Raw genomic sequence first — 27334 nt, 5'->3', positions numbered from 1 at the left:
AACAGTTTACTGTGTTATTTCTGCCCATGTTTAATGTCCATGGGCCTGAATGTTGGATACAGGGTGTCATACAATTTACTGTGTTTACAATGCCCATGTTTATTGTCCATGGGGCTGTCCGGATAGTGTGTATGGAACAGTTTACTGTGTTATTTCTGCCCATGTTTAATGTCCATGGGCCTGAATGTTTGATACAGCCCATGTGAACCGTATTACTGTGTTGTTTCTGCCCCTGTTTATTGTCCGCAGACCTGTGTGTGTGATACAGTTTACTGTGTTGTTTCTGCCCGTGTTTATTGTCCGCGGACCATGTTACTGTGTTGTTTCTGCCCGTGTTTATTGCCCATGGGCCTGAATACAGAGTGTGATACAGTTTACTGTGTTGCTTCTGCCCGTGTTTATTGTCCACAGACCTGTATGTAATGTTGTGTGTGTGATACGGATTACAGTATTGTTTCTGCCCGTGTTTATTGTCCGCGAACCTGTGCAGCAGCGTGGATTTATGACGAGGGAGACGCGCGTTTATCGGACCACGATCTCGCCCGATACCACCAAAGCGTCAATCGCTCCCCCAGTTAGCACTCGGCAGTCCTCGCGAAGGCCTCCTGCTTCCGCATTCCCCGCCGGTGGTTCCGATCGTGGGGCCCCTCTCCACTGTGAGTCTCAGCACCCAACACTGTGCAGCTCAGTTGCCCCGTCTGTACAACTGGGCCCCTCACTTTGCCGGTCCCTCTCCACTGTGGATGTGTAGGGTTTCTCTCCATTGTGAGTGTGTAGGGCTTCTCTCCTCTGCGAGTGTGTGTAGCCTGTAGGGTTTGTCTCCACTGTGAGTGTGTATCACCACTGCGTGTGTATACTGTCCCTCTCCACTGCGAGTGTACATCATCACTGAGTATCTCAGCACTACAAGTGCACGAGTTTCTTCTCCACTGCTTGTGCACCTCACCGCCGGGTCCTTCACCACTGCGAGTGTGCATCACCACTGCGAGTGTGCATCACCACTGCGGGTCCATCACCACTGCGAGTGTGCTTCTGTCTGGATCCACACTGGTGCTGAACCCAGCTGATTTACTGCGGAGCGGTACACCTCCGGAATTCTGATCCTGATCACTCATTGGCCGCCTCCTCTGGCCCTGCACCAGCCGTGTGGCGATTCCTGTGGCAGCCCGACTCGACACATTTGTAGCAGTACACTGTAGCAGTGCAGTGTGGCCACTCAAGCTCCGACCGAAAGGGAAAGTTGTTCCGCCGTCAGGTAAGCCAACTTTGCTCCTTATTATCCCCATCTGGTGGTGCATGGATGATGAGAATTGTGCCGTGCCGTTTTAGGGAATTCCCGCTTGTGTATGTACATTGGGTCTGTTCTCCCCCGGGGGGCTCGAATTACAATATCAAGTGATGCGTCCCCAGTTCGGCTGTAAGGTGCTGGGGAGAGGTAGTGCCGCTGTTCGGACGGGTTATCCACGGAAATTTGGGGCAGTTTCTCCTGTCCTGTACTCAGGTAATGCCTCTCCCTAGCCTCCCTTACAGGCTCTATTGGTCAGGCTTTTTCTTATGGTGTATTCAGTTCTACTGCACTCTGTTTCAGCCTATATATAATATGCACACATGCGAGGCACATTTGATACGACAAACTGAGTGCAATAGTAACCGGCGAGTGTGATATGACTGAATTACCTTTAAAAAAAGTCTGACCCGTAGAGCATGATATTCCCTCTCTGTAGCCTCCCTTACAGGCGCTATTTGTCAGGCTGCTTTTTATGGTGTGTTCAATTCTATTGTGCTCCGTTTCTATCATTTGCACATGCGTCAGGCCTAGATACAACAAACTGTGCACAATAGTGACCATGTGTAATGTAACTGAATTATCATTTCAAAAAAGCCTGACCCGTAGAGCATGCTATTCCCTGTTGCTAGCCTCTTGAACAGACGCTATGAATCAGGCTGTTTTTCTGATGGAATATTAATTGAGTTCTATTGCCCTCTGTTTTTACTGCACATGCCAGGCCCAACAAAATATTCAGTGGAGTAGAACTGCATTACAGCCTGAACCGTACAGCCTGCACTTCCCTGTGTTTACCTTACCCAACAGGCTCTAGAATTCAGCCTGTTTTTCTGATGGAATATTCTACTGCACATGCCAGGCCCAACAACAAATTGAGTGCAGTAAGACTTAAGCCATGATTGTATAATAGAACTGCACTGAGATATAAAGTCTGATCTTCTGGTTGTGAAAAAGAAATCTCCAATATCCTATCTTCTACCAATTTGATGAAATTATTTTTGGAAACTATTTGATGTGGAAGGCCCGACAACAAAACGAGGGAAGTAAAAACCATGTATAATAGAACTGCATTGCACTAAAATATAAAGCCTGAATCATAGAGTCTGCACTTCCCTGTGTTTAGCTTACCCAACAGGCTCTAGAATTCAGCCTGTTTTTCTGATGGAATATTCTACTGCACAACAAACTGAGTGTAGAAGAAACCATGTATAATTATAGAACTGCATTGCACTGAAATAAAAAGCCTGAATCCTAGAGTCTGCTCGGAGGCTAGCTTGTCCACCAGGCTCTAGGAATTAGGCTGTTTTTTTGTGGAATATGCTACTGCCAGGCCCAACTACAAACTGAGTGCTATAGAAATCATGTATGATAGAACTGTTCTATAAAGCCTGAATGATAGAGTATGCTATTCTCTAACAGGCTCTAGAATTCAGGCTGTTTTTCTGATGGAATACTCTACTACATGCGCATGCCAGGCCCAACTACAAACTGATTGCAGTAGAAAAAAACATGTATAACAGAACTGAAATATAACGCCAGTGACTTGCAGAGCCTGTACGGACGCTAGCTCTGGTCCCGACCACAGCATGTGAAAATTATTTTTGGAAACTGATTGATATGGAAGGCCCAACAACAAGCCGAGTGCAGTAGAAACCATGTATAATAGAGCTGCATTGCACTGAACTATAGTGCCTGAACCATAGAGTCTGCTCGGAGGCTATCTCTGGTCCCGACCACAGCAAATAAAACCCCTGTGGCGAGATGAATGCTCGGCGCTCCCACTGCAGCTTTCGCCACAATCTGGCACCAGAAGTGGCCTCCGCGGCGCACGATTATCGCGGGACCATAATCCGTCGTAACGTTCGCTGCGCTGTGGGGCCGACAGTGACGGATGAAGGCCTGTCCCCGATACTGTTGATGCATCAATATTTATTTCCTACGGCTGGAAGTGCCTCTGCTGAAATGTCATGTTGTCGTTCCCTGTGTCTACCATCGACCTGCAGTTTTGTGTCCGCATGAGCCTAAAGTATCCAAACTAGACCCTAAAACATGCTCTGTATTTCTTCATTTTCATTCTGTTTTGTGTCCACATGAGCCAAAAGCATCTTGCTCCGAAAAAAACTAGACCCTAAAACATTTTTCTTCATTTTCGTTTACCCCCTCCATCAAAATGCCATGTTGTTCATTGTCTGTGTCTCCCATCGACCTGCAGTTTTGTGTCCGCATGAGCCAAAAGCATCTTGCTACAAAAAAAATTTGTCTAAACTAGACCCTAAAACATGCTCTGTATTTCTTCATATTCCTCTTCTTTTACTCCCTCCATCAAAATATCATGTTGTTCGTTCCCTGTGTCAACCATGGACCTGCAGTTATGTGTCCACGTGAACAAAACATCTTCCTCTGCATCCAAACTTGATCCGAAAACATTCTCCATTTGAGTCATTTTTGGTCTAATCTGTTTAAATGTCGCATTGTTCAACCTGACGTTTTGTGGCCACGTGATCAAATTTTGCGTCAATGTTTATTTCCTGGAAGTGCCTCTGCTGAAATGCCATGTTGTTCCTTCCCTGTGTCTACCATCGACCTGCAGTTTTGTGGCCGCATGAGCCTAAAGTATCCAAACTAGACCCTAAAACATGCTCTGTATTTTTCATATTCCTCTTCTTTTACTCCCTCCATCAAAATGTCATGTTGTTCGTTCCCTGCATTTCCCATCAACCTGTAGTTTTGTGTTCACATGAACAAAACAATTCTTCCTCAATGTCCAAACTAGCTTAAAAAACATACCCAGTTTTTCGTCATTTTTAATTCTTTTTTTCTGTTGGAATGTCATATTGTTTGACTTGCAGTTTTGTGGTCATGTGAGCAAAATGATTTTACTTCATGTCCAAACTAGATACTAAAAATTGCCCCAACTTTCTTTGTTTATCTTCATTTTTCGTTTTTCTTCTACCGCCTTTATCAAAATGTCATGTTCTTCTTACCAAAGTGTCTACAAGCAGTATCTATGACCTCATAAGGCAATTGAAAATTGTCCTGTGTCCGCAAACTTGACCCCAAAATGTCCCTGGATTTTGCTCATTTTTATTTCATTTTCTTTCTTTATAATTAGTGCCACAGTAGAAATGATATGTTGTTCATTTTCCATTGGATAGAATCTCTCCGCAGTTTTGTGTCCTCATGAACCAAATGATTCTCGTCCTGTCTCCAAGCAAGACAGGCACCAAAAATGGTGACTGTTTTTCTTTCTGTTTTTTGCACTGGTGTAACCATCATCTTAAAAAAAAAAAACAATTGAAATGTCCTGTTATTCATTCCCCAGAGTCTAGGATTTCTTTACAGTTTTGTGGTCAGTTGAGCCAAAGAGTTCCTTCCGTCTCCTAGCCAGATCCTAAAAGTCATGCCCATTTTTTCCTTCCTGATTTTTGCACCAGTGTAACCGCCCAACTCTCCGTCTAAATGTGGTGCTGTTCCTTCCCAATTTTCACAATCAACCTGTAGTTTTTGTACCACAGAAGGCGCCCAAAAGTTACCCCATGTCCACAAGTATATGCTAAGCAGTGCCTGGTTTTCCTTCTTGGTTTTTGCACCAGTACAACCATCCCCTAATCCTAACCCTCTGTCTAAATATGGTGTTTACTTATTTATTTGTTTATTTCTGTCATAAATAAACTGGTGTTGTTTCTTCTCCAGTCTCGGATCCACCTGTGGCCACGTGAGCCGCTTCACTCTCCAAACCAGACGCTAAAAAGTCGTGCCCGTTTTTTCCCGCTGGTTCTCGCGCCGGTCCAACCGCCACGCTGGAGCCCCAATACGGAATCAACGCCGCCGAGTTCCGCGACCCCGCCGAATTCCGCCCCGGATACCGTTACCGGGAGGCCGGCAGCATGTCGAGTTACGAGGACAACGAGCCGAAGCCGTCCGACATCAATGTGTTCGCGGGGAACGCCACGATGCACGGCATCAGCCACATCTTCACGGAGGGCTCGTTCTCGTTCCGCCGCTTCCTGTGGGCGGCTGCCTTCCTGGTCTGCTTCGGGATGGTGTCGTATAACGGCTACGACCGCGTGATGTACTACCTCTCGTACCCGCGCGTCACCAAGCTCGACGAGCTGGAGGCGCAGATGATGAACTTCCCGGCCATCACCATGTGTAACCTGAACCCCTTCCGCTTCTCCAAGGTCACCAAGGACGACCTCTGGCAGGTCGGCCACGCCCTGGAGATCCTCGACGAGAACAAGAAGCTGGCTCACTCCGAGTTCGTTGACCCCGAGCACCTGTCGACCCTTCGCCGGCTGGCGGAGTTCGGTCCCGGCTACGTGCCCAAGGACAAGGACAGCTTCAGCATGAAGGAGTTCTACAACCGCACGGCCCACCAGATCCAGGACATGGTGCTGGAGTGCAGCTACCGCGGGACCAAGTGCAGCTGGGCAAACTTCACTGTGGTAAGTCTGGACATGACCTTCACACGACATTCACACGACATTCACTCGACCTTCACACGACCTTCACACTAACCCCAATCCCACCGCGGGACCAAGTGCAGCTGGGCCAACTTCACAAGTCTGGGCATGACCTTCATACGACCTTCACACAACCTTCAAACGACATTCACACAACATTCACACTAACTCTAAATCTACCGCAGCACCAAGTGAAGCTGGGCAAACTTCACTATGGTAAGTCTGGACATGACCTTCATGTGACCTTCACATGACCTTCACACGACATTCACACAACATTCACACGACCTTCACACTAACCCCAAACCTACCACAGGACCAAGTGCTGCTTGGCCAACTTTACTGTGGTATGTCTGGACACGACCTTCATGTGGCCTTCACATGACATTTACATGACATTCACACGACCTTCAATTTCACTGTAGTAAGTTTAAACAAGAACCTTCACACGACCCTCATAAGACCATCACTCGATCTCCCATTGACCCCAAACCTTCCTGCTGCTTAAGTGTGGTAGGTAGAACCTTGGTGTGGTAAGTCTTTGAGTTGACATTCCCATGACCTTCAAACTGCCCTTACATGACCTTGAAATCACCTTCAGACAACCTTCAAGTTGCCTACATATGGCCTTAGAATCATGGTTTGTTTTGCGATGAAGGCAAAGACAAGTCTGCCTCTACTGATAAAAGCTCAGAACAAGGGGCCCAGCACCAACCCTTGAGGAACCCCCTAACACCAGTTGAAGGCTGCTCAGTGTTAACAGTTGGTTCAGTGTGAAAGCAGAGTTTGCACTGATTACTTGCACACAGGTGTGAAGTAGCTAAGACAGGTGCCAGTGTGAAACCTGCTCCTTAAGCAAACCCAAGAAGGTTGATAAAGGATTGGTGTCATTGAACACCTGTACAGGCTTGGTGAGAGTTATGCCATTCGGCAATAAATTTGCATTGGTAATTAGGTAACGATGAGAGAGGTAAGGTTGTTTATACATGTGGTCAATTTGTTTGCTTGAACTGTTGTTACCTTTGCCAAGAAAGTTATGCTTTTATTAGCATTATGTTGTGTGTGTGGATGAAAAGCGTAACTGAAGAAGCTATGGATGGGTTGTCATGAGATTTGATATGTACTTAGGACTTGCCCTATCAATGAAATCTAAGATTCTGGGTCCCCTGTCAGCTTTCCTTGGTACTGCAGTAGAACTTCCAGTGTTGTAACTCGTGTTCTAAATTATGCTACAGTGACTGGCATGATTCCAGGGTTTCTCCCCAGTGTGGGTGCATGTATGGGATGTTTATATCAGGGTTTCTCACCAGTGTGTTTGTGTTAGTGGGTGAGTAAGTGATGGTTACACCAGGGTTTCTCCCCAGTGTGGGTGCGTGTATGGGATGTTTATATCAGGGTTTCTCACCAGTGTGTTTGTGTTAGTGGGTGAGTAAGTGATGGTTTCACCAGGGTTTCTCCCCAGTGTGGGTATGTGTATGGGATGTTTATATCAGGGTTTCTCCCCAGTGTGGGTACGTGTATGGGATGGTTACACCAGGGTTTCTCCCCAGTGCGGGTGCCAGCCCTCTCAACATCTGCCGGTTTAATCCAGTCCAATCCAATAACTCTGATTAGTGTAACATCAGTGATGGTTATAGATATTTAGCATATTAATGAAATCATTGTTACAGTTGTGTTGAGTCATTTCATGAAAAAAGGAAAGTGATCTTGATCCAGTTTTAGCTCACTGAAGAGCTAGTCTTCCACTGGTCGTGACAGAGAGGACAGACGCTATGTACAGTATTTACAGGTTCATTGTACCGGGGAAATTCCCCTAGCTCTTTTCGACAAGCACAATGAACAATGGACCACGGCTTAACGTCCTGTCCTAAGGACTGCAACCCTTTCCGGTAGCATGCATGTCGGGTGAGCAACACAGCCGGAATCGAACTCACTCATGTTCATAATATGGTAGGCAAGGCATTAGGTTCCAAAATTTGGGCAAGGCAAGTGCCAAATTCTGTGAAGTGTTGGTTCGGTAAAGTTGAGTTTCCATTCCTAATGTCATTTTCCAACACAGATGAAGGTTTTTATCATGATGATAAATCTATGCTGAAATAACTATAACGTATCCACAAACTTTTACCAATTTTGTCTTTTGTTATCTGGTTTTTGTAGTGGCAATTTGCACTGAGAAATGTGTGCCATTATGCAAACAATCAGTCAGACTCCATTACACAATAACTTTATCAGGTATGATGTATGGCAAGTGTGTGGAACAGATGCATATCGGAGCTTGGATATTCCGTTTGCTTAACTTTTTACCAATTTTGTCTTTTCTTATCTTTGTAGTGGCAATTTGCACTGAGAAATATTGTCACCATTTAAACACAAAGTCAGAATTCATCACAAAGTCAACCAGACTTTATTACACAATAATTATATCAGGTATAGAGAGACAGAGATGCATGGTCTGATATTATTAGTGGCACCTCTTATGAATATGAGGATGAACTGAACTGAACTGATAATGTATGGCAAGTGAGTGGAACAGACGGATATCGGAGCCTGGATATAACGCTTGCTGCACTCAGATATCTCTTTCCAGTTCACCTGACATTGAGGACAAAGCAATATGCATTTTCGTTCCCTCAAAATTCATCTCCGCTACGTCTCCCATATTCTTCAGCTGGCACACCCTGTCACTCCTGCTCCTCTTGATGAGTGTGTTAGTCGGGAATATTTCAGAGGTTTGATGCTTGAGGCTTAGGCCACACCAATTTAATTTCTTGGTTCACGGATTCGCTCGCTCCTATTTTTTGGAAAAAAAAATAAAAGTAAAAATTACCGCTCAGCAAATTTTCACCATTAATGAAACCATTCACCAACTTTCTGGTGTAGCAAATTGGCCTTTATATTATAAGCTCCTTAAAGTGTGGGTACAGGTGCTGTTACTGTACAGTAAGTGTTTTTGTACTTTTTTCAAGCTGAAAACTTTTTATTCTTTATGTTTTGGATTAGCCGTTACCTTTACCCCAACCATTTTACAATTTTCATTTTTATTTTTATTTCGCCCTCTCGCTCCATATTTTTTATGAAAAAATCCGTGAACCAAGAAATTAAATTGGTGTGGCCTTAGGTCTTTATGACATATAGATCTAGCTTCAACATTTATTACGTTGCTTTTGTTAAAGAAAATAATTTACTGGAAAAAAGTAATGAAAACAAAGCCTGAAGATCAGGTTGATGTCTTGATGTGCTCAGATTCATGACGCGAGTCAGTAATAGTCAAGTTTTCCACCTGGCCATCTTGGCATGCTGAGTGCTAAGCAGAGAAAGCAGAATGTACCATTTTTATAGTCTTTGGTATGACTCGGCCGGGATCGAACTCACGACCTTCCGAATGCAACACTCTACCCACTAGGCCATTGCACCGGCTCGGGAAAGAGTATGGAAGTTGAACACACACCACTACCAGTGGACTAGCCCCCTGCTGTAGTGATTGCGTTGTGTGTGGCCCAGGGCTAACGAAACAGAGATGGGCACCGCCCTATGCGCCAGAAATGGGCACTGCCATTGGCGCGGGAAGGGTTTAACTTTAACTTTAATCTTGGCATAATTTATCTATTTTACTCAGGCAACTGAGAGCCAAGGGTCCGGCCAAACCCTTCATTGTTCCAACAGTTCTGTGGACATGTAGAACAGTTTATCACATCAGTCAAGCCTGAGGACAAGATTTATACTGAGTTTCATGGAGTGAGTCAGTCATAGTCAAATTTTCCACCCAGCCTTCTGCCATTTTTTGTTACTTTTCTCCGTCTGAGAACCAAAGTTAGGACTTAGTGTGGCCCAAAACCTACATTATGCGTCCTGCTCTTGATGGGTACATGTAAAACAGTTTGCACATCAGTCAAGCCTGACGACCAGATCTATTCCTTGAGTTTTATGGAGTGAGTCAGTAATAGTCATGTTTTTCACCATTTTCTGCCATTTTTTGGTACTTTTAGACACCTGAGAACCAAATTTCTGGCTTGGTATAGCCCCAACCCTGCATTCCTCCTGCTAGTGATGGGGACATGAAAAATAGTTTGCCACCAAGCCCTTCATATTTTTCTTAAATTTTAAACATCTGAGAATCAAAGTTATGACTTGGTTTGGCCCAAAACCTACATTATGCCTCCTGCTCTTGATGGGTACATGTAAAACAGTTTGCCAAATCAGTCAACCATGAGGACCAGATTTATGCCTTGGATTTTTATGATGTAAGTTACCAATAGTCAAGTTTTCACCCAGCCTTTTTTTTATTTTTTATTTTACTGTCGCAATTTGAGAAACAGAAATCTGGTGGCTTGTTGTGGCCCAAACCCATCATTATTCCCCCTGCTATTGATGGGGACATGTAAAACAGTTTGCCAAATCAGTTAACCATGAGAACCAGATTTATGCCTTGGATTTTTATGATATAAGTTACCAATAGTCAAGTTTTCACCCAGCCCTCTTTTAATTTTTTATTTTACTGTCGCAATTTGAGAAACAGAAATCTGGTGGCTTGTTGTGGCCCAAACCCATCATTATTCCTCCTGCTATTGATGGGTACATGTAAAACAGTCAAGTTTTCCACCCACCATTATAAAGGCTGCTTGCCATATTTTTCACCTTATATTACCTGAGAACCAAAGTTATGACTTGTTGTGGCCCAAAACCTACATTATTCCCCCTGCTATTGATGAGTGCATGTAAAACAGTTTGCCAAATCAGTCAACCATGAGGACCAGATTTATGCCTTGGTGCACTGAGTTTTATGGAGTAAGTCAGCAATAGTCAAATTTTCCACCATTTTCTGCCATTTTTTGGTACTTTTAGACACCTGAGAACCAAATTTCTGGCTTGGTATAGCTCCAACCCTGCATTATACCTCCTGCTAGTGATGGGGACATGAAAAATAGTTTGCCACCAAGCCCTTCATATTTTTCTTAAATTTTAAACATCTGAGAATCAAAGTTATGACTTGGTTTGGCCCAAAACCTACATTATGCCTCCTGCTCTTGATGGGTACATGTAAAACAGTTTGCGAAATCAGTAAACCATGAGGACCAGATTTATGCCTTGGATTTTTATGATGTAAGTTACCAATAGTCAAGTGTTCACCCAGCCTTCTTTTTATTTTTTATTTTACTGTCGCAATTTGAGAAACAGAAATCTGGTGGCTTGTTGTGGCCCAAACCCATCATTATTCCCCCTGCTCTTGATGGGTACATGTAAAACAGTTTGCCAAATCAGTCAACCATGAGGACCAGATTTATGCCTTGGTGCACTGAGTTTTATGGAGTAAGTCAGCAATAGTCAAATTTTCCACCATTTTCTGCCATTTTTTGGTACTTTTAGACACCTGAGAACCAAATTTCTGGCTTGGTATAGCCCCAACCCTGCATTATACCTCCTGCTAGTGATGGGGACATGAAAAATAGTTTGCCACCAAGCCCTTCATATTTTTCTTAAATTTTAAACATCTGAGAATCAAAGTTATGACTTGGTTTGGCCCAAAACCTACATTATGCCTCCTGCTCTTGATGGGGACATGTAAAACAGTTTGCGAAATCAGTAAACCATGAGGACCAGATTTATGCCTTGGATTTTTATGATGTAAGTTACCAATAGTCAGGTTTTCACCCAGCCCTCTTTTTATGTTCTATTTTGCTGTCGCAATTTGAGAAACAGAAATCTGGTGGCTTGTTGTGGCCCAAACCCATCATTATTCCTCCTGCTATTGATGAGTACATGTAAAACAGGTTGCACATCAGTCAACATGAGTGACTCCTGCACCCTGTAATAACAGACCCTCCAGGGAGCTGCGGTAATGCGAAAGAGAAAGTGATGATGTCATGGGGAATATTAAGCAGCGATGTGTCACTTCCTGCGCTACATTCCATCAGGGAGGCTGAATTATTGCTACATGAATGTGACATAATCAGGACATGTGTGCATCACTGGCTACACTGGGGCAGTTCATCGCTACACTGATGTAGTTCCTTCAACATTTTATAGTAGAAATGACAGCAATGGTTGACAGGGTGAAATTGAAAGTGATCAAAATACAGTCTGGCTCACTGAAGAGCTAATCTTCCACTGGTCATAACAGACAGGACAGATGACATGTACAGTACTTACAGGGTCATTGTACCGGGGAAATTCTATGCTTAGACATTTTACAGGAGAAATGACAGAAAAGGCTCAAGATAAAAATGAAACTGATCATATTACAGTCTGCGTCATTGAAGAGCTAATGTTCCAATGGTCGTGACAGAGAGGAAAGATGATATGTACAGTACTTACAGGTTCATTGTACCGGGGAAATTCTCCTTCCTCTAGCACAATGTACAGTGTACCCCAGCTTAACATCCTGTCCTAAGGGTGGGGTCACACATGCGTATATATTCAAGTCCGTTTGAGGTGCGTATAACGCTCTTAATCTCTACCAGGCTCCACAGGTTGCGGGAAAAATAGAACAAATTGGACAAAAATAGATGCATAACATGCCAGATGAGTTAGCTGACCGAGAAGTATGGTTAGCAACCCAGCTAACTTCACTGACATGTTACCTGTTTACGTTTGTCCAATTTCTATTATTTTTCCAGCAACCAGTGGAGCCTGGTGGAGGCAAATACTCCCATGCGCGCCTCATACGGACTTAAATATATACGCAGGTGTGACCCCACCTTAAGGACTGTGATACTTTCCCGTAGCTTGGATTTGGGATGAGCAAAAATGTGAGGATTTGAACTCTAGGGTTGCTAATCATCTCACTTGAAGAAGACGACTGGGCAGAAAGTTTGACTCTGACCATGTCATTTATTCTTTCAGCTAAGCATAACTTCTTTATGTCTTATAAAGCCAACAAATTATTGCCAGGAACTCCAGTGACTGTTAGTTCAGCACTAAGGACAGGACCTGTCTATAGATGTTTTTTAGGCTAATAGTGTTGATTTAGGCTTAATGCGTAAATCAGATAATTAGTGCGCACGAGCCATGACCTCTGCCCTCTGGCTCACGTGACTCATTCGGTCTCAAATGTGAAGTGGCTAAGAGACGTAGATTGCAGAGTTCCTTTTTTTTATGCCCGCCCACCCACTTCGTGGTTGGTCACCCTTCTGAAATCTGAACATCTGCGTAATAGCCTAAATAGTTCAAGTCTTTTCTGACAGTCATTTTTTGTGTTTTGTTGATGTTGATGTTTGTAGAATCAGAGGACTGAGAAATTGAACAGGGGTCATTGACCTTCTGGTACAGAAATGTAAGCCTTCGAGCCAACAAATCATGTCAGGGATTCCAGTGACTGTGAGTTCAGCACTAGGGACAGGGCCTGTATATAGATATTTTTTTAGCCTAATAGACTTAAAATAGGGGTCAGTGACATTCTGGTACCGAGATGTGAGAACAGTCGGGGGACAACTGGACATCTCCAACCAACAGGGCAGGGACAATTTGTAGGTGATTAGTTTTCATTGGTTCCACCCCTCTGTGGGTCCCAGTCTGATCCAGTCATTGTGGGGGAAAATCAGAATAGAGAGAGAATTAAGTGACTTGGTCGGCCGGGATGAGCTTACGTTAAAACCTGCTGAGGGTCAGGGTTGGAGAGGTGCCATGGTTCAGCTTAAGGGTTACACCCCAGTGTGGGTTTTAGTGTGGGGATAAATCCCAGATTATGTTATAATTGCTTGGGAAACTTGTGTATCAAATGCCACAGATATAATATTATTATAACAGTCACCATGTTTTACCCAGGGTTTCACCCTAGTGTGTGTTTCTGTGTGGTTCAGCTTAATGGTTACACACCACTGTGGGTTTTAGTATGGGGATAAATCCCAGATTATGTGATAATTGCTTGGGAAACTTGTGTATCAAATGCCACAAATATAATATTATTATAACAGTCACCATGTTTTACCTAGGGTTTCACCCCAGTGTGGGTTTCTGTGTGGTTCAGCTTAATGGTTACACACCACTGTGGGTTTTAGTATGGGGATAAATCCCAGATTTAGCTCAGACTTATGTGATAGTTGCTTGGAAACTGTGTGTCAAATATGTGATATATATATATATATATATAGCTAGGGTGAACAGCTGGACAGAGCTGCTTAGAAGTGCAGTGTGAATACAAGCTGACTGCTGTCTACCTATGTCAGGGATCCCAGCAGTGGTATAATCACATACTGGATACTACAAGACATATCTTCTATTGCTATTCTAACCATGTTTTACCCAGGGTTTCACCCCAGTGTGGATCTCCTGCTAGGTTAACTCATTCCAGATGAACTTATTTGTGTGATAATTGCTTGAAGTGCTGTCACATTAACTGTGTGCTACTGACATACGTGTATCTACAGTATTATAACAACTGGCCATGCTTTACCTTAAGGATTACTCACCAATGAGGGTTTCAGACAGCAGGGCTTGAAATACTTTTTTCTGCATACCTGCACATGCTGGTAACATTGAAAATTACCTGCACCAGACAAATTTTACCTGCACCTTCTTAGTTTAGGAAGTATGGATTATACTAAAATTCTAATTTTCAGGAACTATTGCAATTTTTTTCTTGTATACTTTATTGGTAGTAACAGTCAATGCAGCTAATAACAATCCATATACACCTACATCATATGACATTATGTATATACCCAGTACATGGACCAGTGCAGGTTAGGTGCAGGTAGACACCAGAAATACCTGCACAGCTCCAATTTTACCTGCACTAACCTGCATGTACCCAGTACATGGACCAGTGCAGGTTAGGTGCAGGTAGACACCAGAAATACCTGCACAGCTCCAATTTTACCTGCACTAACCTGTATATACCCAGTACATGGACAAGTGCAGGTTAGGTGCAGGTAGACACCAGAAATACCTGCACAGCTCCAATTTTACCTGCACTAACCTGTATATGCAGGGGGTATTTCCAGGCCTGGACAGACATTACCAATCTGGGCTTTATCCAGATTAGCTGACTTATGCGATAATTGCTTGGGAAATAGCAGTTTAAGATGTGTGCTACTGGTATGTATACTAAACAGCTGTCATGTTTTACCCAGGGTTTCACCCCTGTGTGAGTTTCCCTGTGGGATTAGTTTATCCCAGATTAGCTGACTTATGTGGTAATTGCTCTGACAACTGGTGTATCAAAATGTGTGCTACTGGCATGTCTACAGTGACTATAACATCTTAACAACTGGCCATATTTTACCTTAGGGTTACACACCAGTGTGGGTTTCAGGATTCACCCCAGATTAGGGAAATTATGTAATAATTGCTGGAACAAGTGGAATGTTCTATAGCCGCTGATATGTGCTATTACAGTATTACAGGCACACACATGGCTGCCATGCTTTCCCCAGGGTTACACTCCAGTGTGGGTTTCAGGATCTTTTCCAGAATGGCAAATTATGTGATAATTGCTAGAAAAAGTGGCACACTATTAATGTGTGCTACTGATATGTGCTATTACAAGCACTGTGGCTGCCATACTTTCCCCAGGGTTACTCTCCAGTGTGGGTTTCAGGATTTATTCCAGACTGGCAAATGATGTGATAATTGCTAGAAAAAGTGGCACACCCAATGTGTGCTACTGATATGTGCTATTACAGTATTACAAGAACACACATGGCTTCCATAGTTTCCCCAGGGTTCCTCTCCAGTGTGGGTTTCAGGATTCATTCCAGACTGGCAAATGATGTGATAATTGCTAGAAAAAGTGGCGCACCCAATGTGTGCTGCTGATATGTGCTAGTACAGTATTACAAGCACACACATGGCTTCCATAGTTTCCCCAGGGTTACTCTCCAGTGTGGGTTTCAGGAGGGTATTGGGGATTCAGGACTCATTTCAGATTATCTGATTACCTGCAATAATTGGGTGGCTAATGGAGCATCCATGCTACACACGTATCTGTTATTACAGTTACTTATAAACTACTATCAGTGTGTAACAGAAAACCCAGGATGGAATCATTATAATAACAGGGTTGAACAAGTTTTCTAAAATCCACTTGTCCTATCGGGCAAGCACATAAAAAATGTACTTGCCCGAACCAATTTTTCACTTGCCCAAAATTCAAATGTCACTTTTAGTAGTATATGCATTTTCACTTCCAGCAATGGAATTCTCTGTAGACAATTGCTTGATGTCATGACTGTAAAAAGTAACAAGTATATCAAAATTGCACTAAAAATAAAATCAATGGAAAAATCTTACTTGCCCGATCGGACAAGTGGGGTAGGACATGCACTTGCCCGAACAGCACTTTCACTTGCCCTGGACAATAGGGCTAGTGGACTTGTTTATCCCTGATTATAGATATGTAGACAAACCGTGATAATTGCTTAGACAACTGGTACATCTAATGTGCAACTAGCATATCCATATCAAATGTGTTGTACTGGCATAGCTACTGAAACTTCATTATAACAGCTGGCCATGTATTACCTGGGGTTTCACACCAATGTGGGTTTCAGCGGGTCCGTAGAGAGTTTTTAGGATTCATCCCAAATTATATAGAATTACCTGACTTATGTGATGATTACTTGGCAACTGGTGTATTTTAAAAATGCCTGATATCCTGTTTTACAATAAGGACTGGTCCATCTATGTACATTATGTTGTGCTTTTCTATAATGCTTTGCCAAATCATTTGTTTTGTTTATTGTTTTTGCATCAGGCACATGGTCTATATGAAAAAAAATTATACAGAAATACATAAAATCCTGAATGAAATACATTATTGCCAATGCTCCTGATTCATTGTCAGGTTCTGAATTACGTTAGTTTATGAAATTCCAACATTATAAAATATTACATCATTGTGATTGTTGAGGATGCCTACAGAATACTCATTAAGTACCAGTATTCATGCACTGCCAGTCAGCCCTTAGGGATAATCTGGCAATACAGACATCATCATATATCAGGACCACACCCCTTTGTTTGGTGATTCGTGGATAAAATGGAAATGATGCTGAAATGAAGAAAACACTGCAGAAAACACACATTCAAACTAACCATGCAGGGTGCATGTAAATATAATCTGGTAAAATTTTCCTCCCAGCCCATTGTTTTCATGATATCATCTTGCTAATATTTTGCCTGAAATATCAGAAGTTCAGCCAAGAAACTGGTTGGTGGGGCCTTAAAATAACCTCTCACAGTAAAGTAAGCCTCTGACATTCCCGTGGAATCCCCCATCCCAGGCATTCCGTAGGTGATATTGGACACTTGTCTCCATTATCGGTCTGGGCTTGTTTCCTGGCCGGAATATTTAATTAGGCTGGCCTTGAGGGGTGCAGAAGGTTGGGTATTACATAGCTGTCCCAGAATGGAACATCAACATTCCAACAGATGCCTCCATATTTTTAAAAAAATGTTATGTTGGCCTTCTCAAGATTGTCTTGAACACGTAGATATCTGAAGTGTATATACATGCACTTTGGGATTTTTGGTATATCTTTAAATCACTTTAACATTCATGTATTTTCTCCCATGTGCCAGTATCATGGCATCTGGTGGAATTATGACAGTTGATATTAATGTGTTTTTTAGGCCTCTTGACTTTCCCTTCAGAGCTAGCAAACCTACATTGTATTACAGTGTGCAGGAAGATTCTCCCACTGTGAATCACAAATATATTGTACAAGTTACATTACTGCAATGCAGGGTTGCTCCCCAGTGTGTATAACAGTGTGCAGAAGTACTAGTGCTAAGTACATGTATACATCACAGTGTTTTTCCCAATGTTCACAACATATAAACATGTAATGTTACATTGACACAGGGTTTCTCACCTGTGTGTACAGAAGTGCTATGTATATAGATAGACATGTAACGTTACATTGACACAGGGTTTCTCACCTGTGTGTATAACAGTATACAGAAGTGCTATGTATATAGATAGACATGTAACGTTACATTGACACAGGGTTTCTCACCTGTGTGTATAACAGTATACAGAAGTGCTATGTATATAGATAGACATGTAACGTTACATTGACACAGGGTTTCTCACCTGTGTGTATAACAGTATACAGAAGTGCTATGTATATAGATAGACATGTAATGTTACATTGACACAGGGTTCCTCACCTGTGTGTATAACAGTACACAGAAGTGCTATGTATATAGATAGAGACATGTAACGTTACATTGACACTGGGTTCCTCACCTGTGTGTATAACAGTACACAGAAGTGCTATGTATATAGATAGACATGTAACGTTACATTGACACAGGGTTGCTCACCTGTGTGTATAACAGTACACAGAAGTGCTATGTATATAGATAGACATGTAACATTACATTGACACAGGGTTGCTCACCTGTGTGTATAACAGTACACAGAAGTGCTATGTATATAGATAGACATGTAACGTTACATTGACACAGGGTTCCTCACCTGTGTGTATAACAAATATCTGTGGCATCCAGCAGGGATGGAAGACCGTTTTGAAGTGTGGGCGGCCATACATTTTCCATCACCATGGTAACCCCGTAATGGCCTGTTTGGTATGCGGAATGTTTCCTGCCGTGTACGAAGGATTACTGCGGAATTGTAGCATTTCAGGCTGGCGTAGCGAAGGTTTTGCCGCAGTTTGCTACAAAATGGGGCAGCTGTCAGGAGAGCACGTTTTGGCAGTTACAGGCCAGGCCTTATTTGGGCACTAAATGTTTGTTTTTTATTGTTTATTTACCTTGCAGGTAACTGTGGGTTTTCGAATTGGCTGAAAATAACCCCCCAGACATAAGCTACAAACATGAAATGAAATCAAGAAATATTATTCATTAATTTGCAAGAGGATTCTATGTACAGTTTAAAGCTGAATACTTCTTTGAATGAGTATCTTTTGTTTGTTTATAGTTGCATACTATTAGGTGCATAAGTTGCTTTTTTTTGTTATAACCAAATAATAGGGCCTGGGTATTATATATAGAGTGGACTCATTCCTCAAGCTAAAGTAATCTTTTCCACACTGCAGGCATCCCTTAGTAAGACATCTGGAGCCGCTCGGGCCAGGGTTATGGCATAGTACAAAGGTGTCAGATATGGTAGCATTTGTAGTCGCACATATCAAGATTCATCAAGGTACATGTAGCAGAATGGATTCATTCTTCAAGCTACTGACATCTTTTGCACTGCAGTCATCCTTCAGTAAGATATCTGGAGCGACTATGGCCAGGGTTGTGACATACTGTAAATGCAGAAATGTTCGCAGTGGTTTGATGTTCGCGTTTTTTGTGGTGGCCGCTTTGCTGCAAACTTAAAACCACCGCAGACATTTTTCCATGGTAGTAAGAGACTACCATGCATGGTGTTACCGCGAACTGAAATCCACTGCAAAAAGTCCTTTTTCTGCTACAGAGAAATTCAATCCCCATGAACTTAATTGCAGTCACAGTAGTACAAAGGTGTCAGATATGGTAGCAGGTAGAGTTGCACGTATCCAGATTCATCAAACAATGGTCAGTTTTCATGAGCAAGAACAAACCACACATGAAGTACCGTCCATATTCATGTCTCATGTGGCTATCATCAAGTTCTAATAAAACCACACCCCACTGATCTATCGACAACCTGCTAACATGAGTACCTGGACCTTGACCATGGTCAGTATTGAATGAAGGATGTCTTATGATGACATGGACTTTCATTTTCACATCTTGTTTTACAAATACATGTACCTGCCAACAAATAATTAGCTACACCTCAACATAGAACACAAGAACTACATGCACATGTACATAGGTGTAAGATATGGTGTGGTACCAGCTATGGTACATAGGTGTAAGATATGGTGTGGTACCAGCTATGGTACATAGGTGTAAGATATGGTGTGGTACCAGCTATGGTACATAGGTGTAAGATATGGTGCTGTACCAGCTATGGTACATAGGTGTAAGATATGGTGTGCTACCAGCTATGATACATAGGTGTAAGATATGGTGCTGTACCAGCTATGGTACATAGGTGTAAGATATGGTGTGGTACCAGCTATGGTACATAGGTGTAAGATATGGTGCTGTACCAGCTATGGTACATAGGTGTAAGATATGGTGTGGTACCAGCTATGGTACATAGATGTAAGATATGGTGTGGTACCAGCTATGGTACATAGGTGTAAGATATGGTGTGGTACCAGCTATGGTACATAGGTGTAAGATATGGTGTGATACCAGCTATGGTACATAGGTGTAAGATATGGTGTGCTACCAGCTATGATACATAGGTGTCAGATATGGTGTGGTACCAGCTATGGTACATAGGTGTAAGATATGGTGTGGTACCAGCTATGGTACATAGGTGTAAGATATGGTGTGCTACCAGCTATGATACATAGGTGTAAGATATGGTGTGGTACCAGCTACGGTACATAGGTGTAAGATATGGTGTGATACCAGCTATGGTACATAGGTGTAAGATATGGTGTGCTACCAGCTATGGTACATAGGTGTCAGATATGGTGTGGTACCAGCTATGGTACATAGGTGTAAGATATGGTGTGGTACCAGCTATGGTACATAGGTGTCAGATATGGTGCTGTACCAGCTATGGTACATAGGTGTAAGATATGGTGTGATACCAGCTATGGTACATAGGTGTAAGATATGGTGTGGTACCAGCTATGGTACATAGGTGTAAGATATGGTGTGCTACCAGCTATGGTACATAGGTGTAAGATATGGTGTGCTACCAGCTATGGTACATAGGTGTAAGATATGGTGTGGTACCAGCTATGGTACATAGGTGTCAGATATGGTGTGATACCAGCTATGGTACATAGGTGTCAGATATGGTGTCACCAGGTACCAGCTATGACTGCACATATCAATTTTTATCAGGCAATAGTCAGTTTTCATGAGTGATAAAGAATCACATATTAAGTATTAACCATATTCATATCTCATGCGGCATTTCACAAGTTCTAATGAAACCACACCCCAGTGAGCTATTGACAACCCATTAAGTCTACAAATACATGAACGTATCCACACATGGATTAGCGATAACTTAACATTCCAAGTCCTGCATGTACTGTTGGGTAGGACTCCCTGCAATAATAATCTATGGCACAGGTGATTTCTTGGTTTACTAATGCTGCATTCTAGTATATTGTTGTATATATACTAGAACAGAGCGATATAGAAACAGTGCCGTCCCATTTATGGCACGTTTGATCAACACATAGTCCAACAAAATAATTTGTTGTAAATAGTTCTAATTTACTTTTAACGACGGTGTTACGTATTAATAGTTTGCATTTTAATTGTAATAAGTTGTATACTTCGCAGTTGTTTATCCTATAATCATGTTTGTGTAAAATAATGTACAAAAAGACTGTCAAGCAGTGCAATTCAGCCCTTTGGGCTGCAAGACCGCTTTTAATTTGTCATACTTGTTGATTAAACCTGTCTAAAAAATATTTATTAATTTTCAAATCCATGCCCGTAGGCTAATTGCAAGGGTACAAACAGTAAAAAGTAACAAGTGTCTATTCTATACAGCTTATAATCTTATGCACGATTCCACATTCTTTACTGGGAGGTTTGACTTCTTTGGAGGCAGTGGCTGTGAAAAGTCCCATGTTTTTGATAATTAGTGGGTTCTTTGATTTTAATGGCAGGATTGTGATATCAAAATAGGCTAGTTGAATTTTGTCGTTGGATCCATTGAATCTGTAGCATCTGTAGCCTGAGCCCAAACCTGCATAATCCCATCAGCCTTATCACAGGGAGTCAGAACCAGGCCGGCTTCTCTCCTGCAGTCTAATTTCACACCCGGGCTGCCTTCTGTGGTGCCTTTGTGGGGATGTGGCTACGTCTGTTTTGTGTCTGTGATGAACTCTTCTGGATATGATAAAAATACTAACAGTGAATGAGATGTTGGGTTTACTGTCAGCATTGATGCTTCAATAGAGATTTGATACTGAATGTGTGAGGTTCTGTTGTACCATTGTGGAGGTTTGGGTATGTCTGTTTTGTGTCTGTGATGATATTTCCAGCATCAGGTTACTGTGTTGATACTGTGATACTGAATGTGTGAGCTCCTCTGGAACCATTGTGGAGATGTGGTTATGTCTGTTTTGTGTCTGTGATGATATTTCCAGCATCAGGTTACTGTGTTGATACTGTGATACTGAATGTGTGAGCTCCTCTGGAACCATTGTGGAGATGTGGTTATGTCTGTTTTGTGTCTGTGATGATATTTCCAGCATCAGGTTACTGTGTTGATACTGTGATACTGAATGTGTGAGCTCCTCTGGAACCATTGTGGGTTTGTGGCTACGTCTGTTTTGTGTCTGGGATGAATTCTTCTGGATATGATTTACTAACAGTGAATGAGATGTCGGGTTTACTGTCAGCATTGATGCTTCAACAGAGATGTGATACTGAATGTGTGAGGTCCTGTTGCACCATTGTGGAGGTTTGGGTATGTCTGTTTAATAAATGTGTCTGGGATGAGTTTTCCAGCATCAGGTTTACTGTACTGATGCCTGAAGAGAGAATTGTGATACTGAATGTGTAAGGTTCTGTTGCACCATTCTGGGTTTGTGGTTACGTCTGTTTTGTGTCTGAGATGAGTTTTTCAGCTGTATAGATATGATTTACTAACAGAATCTTTGGTGACAGCTGGTCTACTGTATTAATGCCTTACAGAGATGTGATACTGAATGTGTGAGCTTCTGTTGCACCATTGTGGAGATGTGGGTATGTCTGTTTTGTGTCTGTGATGAGTTTTCAGCTGTATAGATATGATTTACTAACAGAAGCTTTAGTGAATGGGACAGCAGGTCTACTGTATTAATGCCTTACAGAGATGTGATACTGAATGTGTGAGCTTCTGTTGCACCATTGTGGGGATGTGGTTATGTCTTTTTTGTGTCTGAGATGAATTCTTCTGGATATGATTTACTAACAGTGAATGAGATGTCGGGTTTACTGTCAGCATTGATGCTTCAATAGAGATGTGATACTGAATGTGTGAGCTCCTGTTGCACCATTGTGGAGATGTGGTTATGTCTGTTTTGTGTCTGTGATGATATTTCCAGCATCAGGTTTACTGTGTTGATACTGTGATACTGAATGTGTGAGCTCCTCAGGAACCATTGTGGGGATGTGGTTACGTGTTTTGTGTCTGGGATGAATTCTTCTGGATATGATTTACTAACAGTGAATGAGATGTCGGGTTTACTGTCAGCATTGATGCTTCAACAGAGATTTGATACTGAATGTGTGAGCTCCTGTTGCACCATTGTGGAGGTTTGGGTACGTCTGTTTTGTGTCTGGGATGAGTTTTCCAGCATCAGGTTTACTGTGCTGATGCCTGAAGAGAGAATTGTGATACTGAATGTGTGAGGTTCTGTGGCACCATTGTGGAGATGTGGTTACGTCTGTTTTGTGTCTGGGATGATATTTCCAGCATCAGGTTACTGTGTTGATACTGTGATACTGAATGTGTGAGCTCCTGTTGCACCATTGTGGAGATGTGGTTACGTCTGTTTTGTGTCTGGGATGAGTTTTCCAGCATCAGGTTTACTGTGTTGATGCCTGCACAGAGACACAGGGACACTGAATGTATGAGCTACTGACTGCCTGTTGCACCATTAATATTGTGGGTTTGTGGTTACATCTGTTTTGTGTGTCACTCTGTGATGAGTTCCTCTTGCTATGATTTACTAACAGTGAATGAGACTTCTGGTTTATTGTATTAATGCCTGTATAGAGATGTGATACTGAATGTGTGAGCTCCTGTCTGTTGCACCATTGTGGAGGTTTGGGTATGTCTGTTTTGTGTCTGGGATGAGTTTTCCTGGATATGATTAACTAACAAAAGCTCGGACTGGTAAATAGGACGTCAGGTTTATTGTGTCAATGCCTTAACAGGGATGTGGTGCTGAATGTATAAGTCCCCCCCCCCCGCCAACACACACACACGCACACATATAAGGTTTAGACATTAGAAATTCCTCCAATGATTGTAAAAGCCTCCAACAACTGTAAGAAATTTATCCCATACTACAACTACTGTATTAGTTAGATAAGCGTCAAGTTATAGAACTGTAGTTATGTAGATGCCATACTTTGTACCCCATACAATTGTTGTGCAATAAAAAAAAACTATATGTACAAAGTGTCACACATACTCTAAAACACACTAAATACAATGCAGCCTCAATTTTTCATGGAGGTTCTGATGATTTATACAAGATGCTTCAATCTAATTCCCAAATTCCCACTCAGAGGCTTCAAATTTCCAACTTTTCTCTACTTTGACATGATTGAGAACTGACAGGTAGAATTATTGTTTGTTTGTTTGTGCCTTTATTTTAACTCGATAAATACTCCATCGACCTACTAGGCCGCTTTTCGTGGAGGTCGAGCATACATGGAGGAGGTGAGGGGTCAACTAATCATATACATATTGACACAAAATTTCTATTGATCATACAGAAAAAAAGGAATTCTAAATACATACATACATAAATGAAGGAATTGTGGCCTTCTGTCACAGTTCTCCCAGTCCCTGACTGTTCCTGAGGTTACAGTGATGAGATGGCAGATAAAGGGCAGCAATTTAAAGCCTGACCACAAACTGATATATAAGAGAGATATCTTACCAACTGGGAGGAAAACTTACATCTGGTTACATACACACCTTGGTGAGTGTAACTGTGTGTGCTGAGCACGTCCCTCCACCCATTCTGAGACGGAAATTTGTTTATTGGGACAGAAAAGAATGAGCTTCATAATTTGAATTTGATGAAAATGTATTTTTTTAAGCTTGAAATGGTAGATTTAACCAGAAAAATGGTCTCCCAAACAATGAGTAGTTAGTAGTAAGTTGACGTATGGGGTTATACCACCCATTGCAGGGTGACATCCCCTTTCTTTGGCTGATACAAGACTGGGATGTGCCAGGTCTCCCGTCCGGGTGAATGATGTAAATCACTGTATGGCTGATAGGAGACAGAGGTTTGCCAGGCCTCCATCGGGTTATTTTGCCGGATCATTTTTTTTCCAAACAATGAGAGGGATAGAAGAAAGTTAAAAGCTGGGACAGCCCTGGTACCAAGGTACAGAATTCCCTCCAAACTCTGTCTCCATGCTGATATCACAGTTCTGAAATCCCCAAACCAACCAACTAGTTTAGAGTGGCCTAAGCAGATTACAGCAGTCATAGTACCCCCATCTGGCTGCCAGTCTGGTCCATTAAACTACATCCAAACTGGAGCCAGCATAAAAACTCTCCTCTTTACTGTGGTATAAAATCATACACGACTTTATTCTTTAATGTTGCTGATAAAAACTCGTCGTGGAAAAGCACTTAGACTATTTGGGAAGGGATTGTTCAGTTTTGTCAAGAACTACTTATACAGACTTTCTCAATTCCACAGTGGGGATGGACCCTACCAGGGGATGTTTCAGTAATAACCTAAGATCCACAGTGGGGATGGACCCTACCAGGGGATGGTTCAGTAATAACCCAAGATCCACAGTGGGGATGGACCCTACCTGGGGATGGTTCAGTAATAACCCAAGATCCACAGTGGGGATGGACCCTACCTGGGGATGGTTCAGTAATAACCCAAGATCCACAGTGGGGATGGACCCTACCTGGGGATGGTTCAGTAATAACCCAAGATCCACAGTGGGGATGGACCCTACCAGGGGATGGTTCAGTAATAACCCAAGATCCACAGTGGGGATGGACCCTACCAGGGGATGGTTCAGTAATAACCCAAGATCCACAGACGTTTACGCGCGGTTTTCTGTCCATTTTGCTTCCCGGTACAATGAACCACCCGTAAATACAGACCATATAGCACATGTCGTCTCTGTCACGACCAGTGGAAGACTAGCTCTTCAGTGAGCTCAACTGGTAAAAGATCACCTTAAATTAACTTTTACAGTTGTCGAAGCCTTGGATCCCCAAAATGTGGAGTTGGGTTTATTTTGGATAAAAACTTGCCTCTTGGGTTCACCAGACATGTAAATGATGCAGTTCTATTTTGCTGATTTAGTTCATAACAACTTACCGTTAAGACCCACGTCACTACTGTAGCAGTGATATTCCCGTAACTCTGCCCCCCATGAAGTCTTAAGACGCTGTCCCATTTACCGGTCCTGTACGGCGTGGATACAAACAGCCAATCAGAGTCTGCAAACCTAACGAGCTTCTCGCTCCGAAGCAGTTGAACGACCGTCCGTGTAACAGACATTTTTATAACCTGTTTAATTCCGCAGCTCCAGGCTCTAACCTTAACAAACCGTAAAACCGGCTGCGGACTTAAAACGGGCCGGGCTAGGGATGACCTTGGGCCGGGGTTTGACCTTGAGCGGGAGCAGGGGATGGGATTATCACGTTTAACGACCAGATCTGGAATGGGATCTTAATGAGCAGTGCAAGTCTTTCAGGACGCTGGAGTGTAAAAGTGAAAGGTTTTAGTGAAAGTTGCTGGCAGCTGATTTCTGATGGTCCCTGGCACTTTCACTCTCTACTATCAGTGAGGAGCTTTATGGGGTTTGGGTTGACACTTCTTTTCCATTTGACATACAATAGGGATCTGTATGGGGTTTGGCATTTTTTTGTTGTTGTCTTTTTGACATGAACACTGAGGCTGTGTATGGAGTATTGTTTATTAGAAGGGCCAACATGTATGTCAGGGGAGTGACACTTTTTGTTAAATACTGTGTATGAATAAAATAAAAAGTATAACTTTTCAATGTCATGACCACCTCAAACTGAGACTATTATATAGTACCTTACCCATTTACATAATACATGTATTATGATCAACTTGATCAACTGTTTATCAGAATGATAACTGGCCTGGTAAGTACAACAATGTTGTAAGAGGTTCATCAGTCACGTATCCTTTGGGCTGTTTTAATTTGGAGCCAATTTCCCAGCCCTAATAGACTTTCATCTGTCATAATCAAATCACCTTTATTGTGCATCCATACCTTATAACTCTAAGTACAGACATAAAGTCAAGTACAAAGGCATTACAAGTGATAAAATACAGACATTAAAATAACTGATAATATAATCTAGAACATGGGTTCTAAAACAGCTTTTTCTGGTCTCTTCATGGTCTAAGATAAATGGATTTACTGGTAGAATGGTAAAAATGCCTAAGAAATATGAAAACTTTATAAGTTTTGTAGGGCTAGACATGGATTGGAATGATGAAACTGTCCTACAAAATGATTACAAGAATATTTCAATCGCTATATTATTGTTTTTTTTAGCCTTTGTTTATTCATGAGAACCTTAAATCATCCTGCAGGCCTCTTGAGGACTCTTGTGAAGAGGCAAGGGTCAAACATGGTATAACAGGGATTACATGGCTGAAAACCTATTAAAACAATCATCATGTTTTCATGAAACATTTATTGACATAAATCCCTAGAGCTTATACATACTATTGCAGAAAACATGCAACAGTAACATATAACAATAAAATCAAAACAAACATTTCGATTGCAACAGTATATCATAGATATAGATTGAAAAAGCTTTCCTACAACAAGATTAGAATGAATACTTTTGTTGCTAGAAGGTTGA

General features: G+C 42.2%; 1 protein-coding gene across 2 annotated transcripts in view; it reads left to right on the top strand.

Moving 5' to 3' along the window:
• Positions 1-498: 498 nt before the first annotated feature.
• The window catches only part of LOC118408435 (acid-sensing ion channel 1C-like), a 273733-nt gene continuing 246897 nt past the window's right edge, over positions 499-27334 (top strand). Inside the window, exons 1-2 of one of the 2 annotated variants that reach the window (XM_035809252.1) lie at positions 499-1255; positions 4979-5730. In XM_035809252.1, coding sequence (XP_035665145.1) covers positions 5173-5730 — 558 coding nt within the window. In that variant the 5' untranslated portion in view covers positions 499-1255; positions 4979-5172. Of the gene's footprint in view, positions 1256-1420; positions 1502-4978; positions 5731-27334 lie in introns of those variants that run through there. The other variant, XM_035809253.1, reaches the window with a different exon arrangement.

Source organism: Branchiostoma floridae, unplaced genomic scaffold (assembly GCF_000003815.2).
Source record: "Branchiostoma floridae strain S238N-H82 unplaced genomic scaffold, Bfl_VNyyK Sc7u5tJ_1585, whole genome shotgun sequence".
NCBI classification, from domain to species: Eukaryota; Metazoa; Chordata; class Leptocardii; order Amphioxiformes; family Branchiostomatidae; genus Branchiostoma; species Branchiostoma floridae.
Note: the sequence above shows the minus strand (reverse complement) of the source record. Positions and strands in the feature narration are given on the sequence as shown.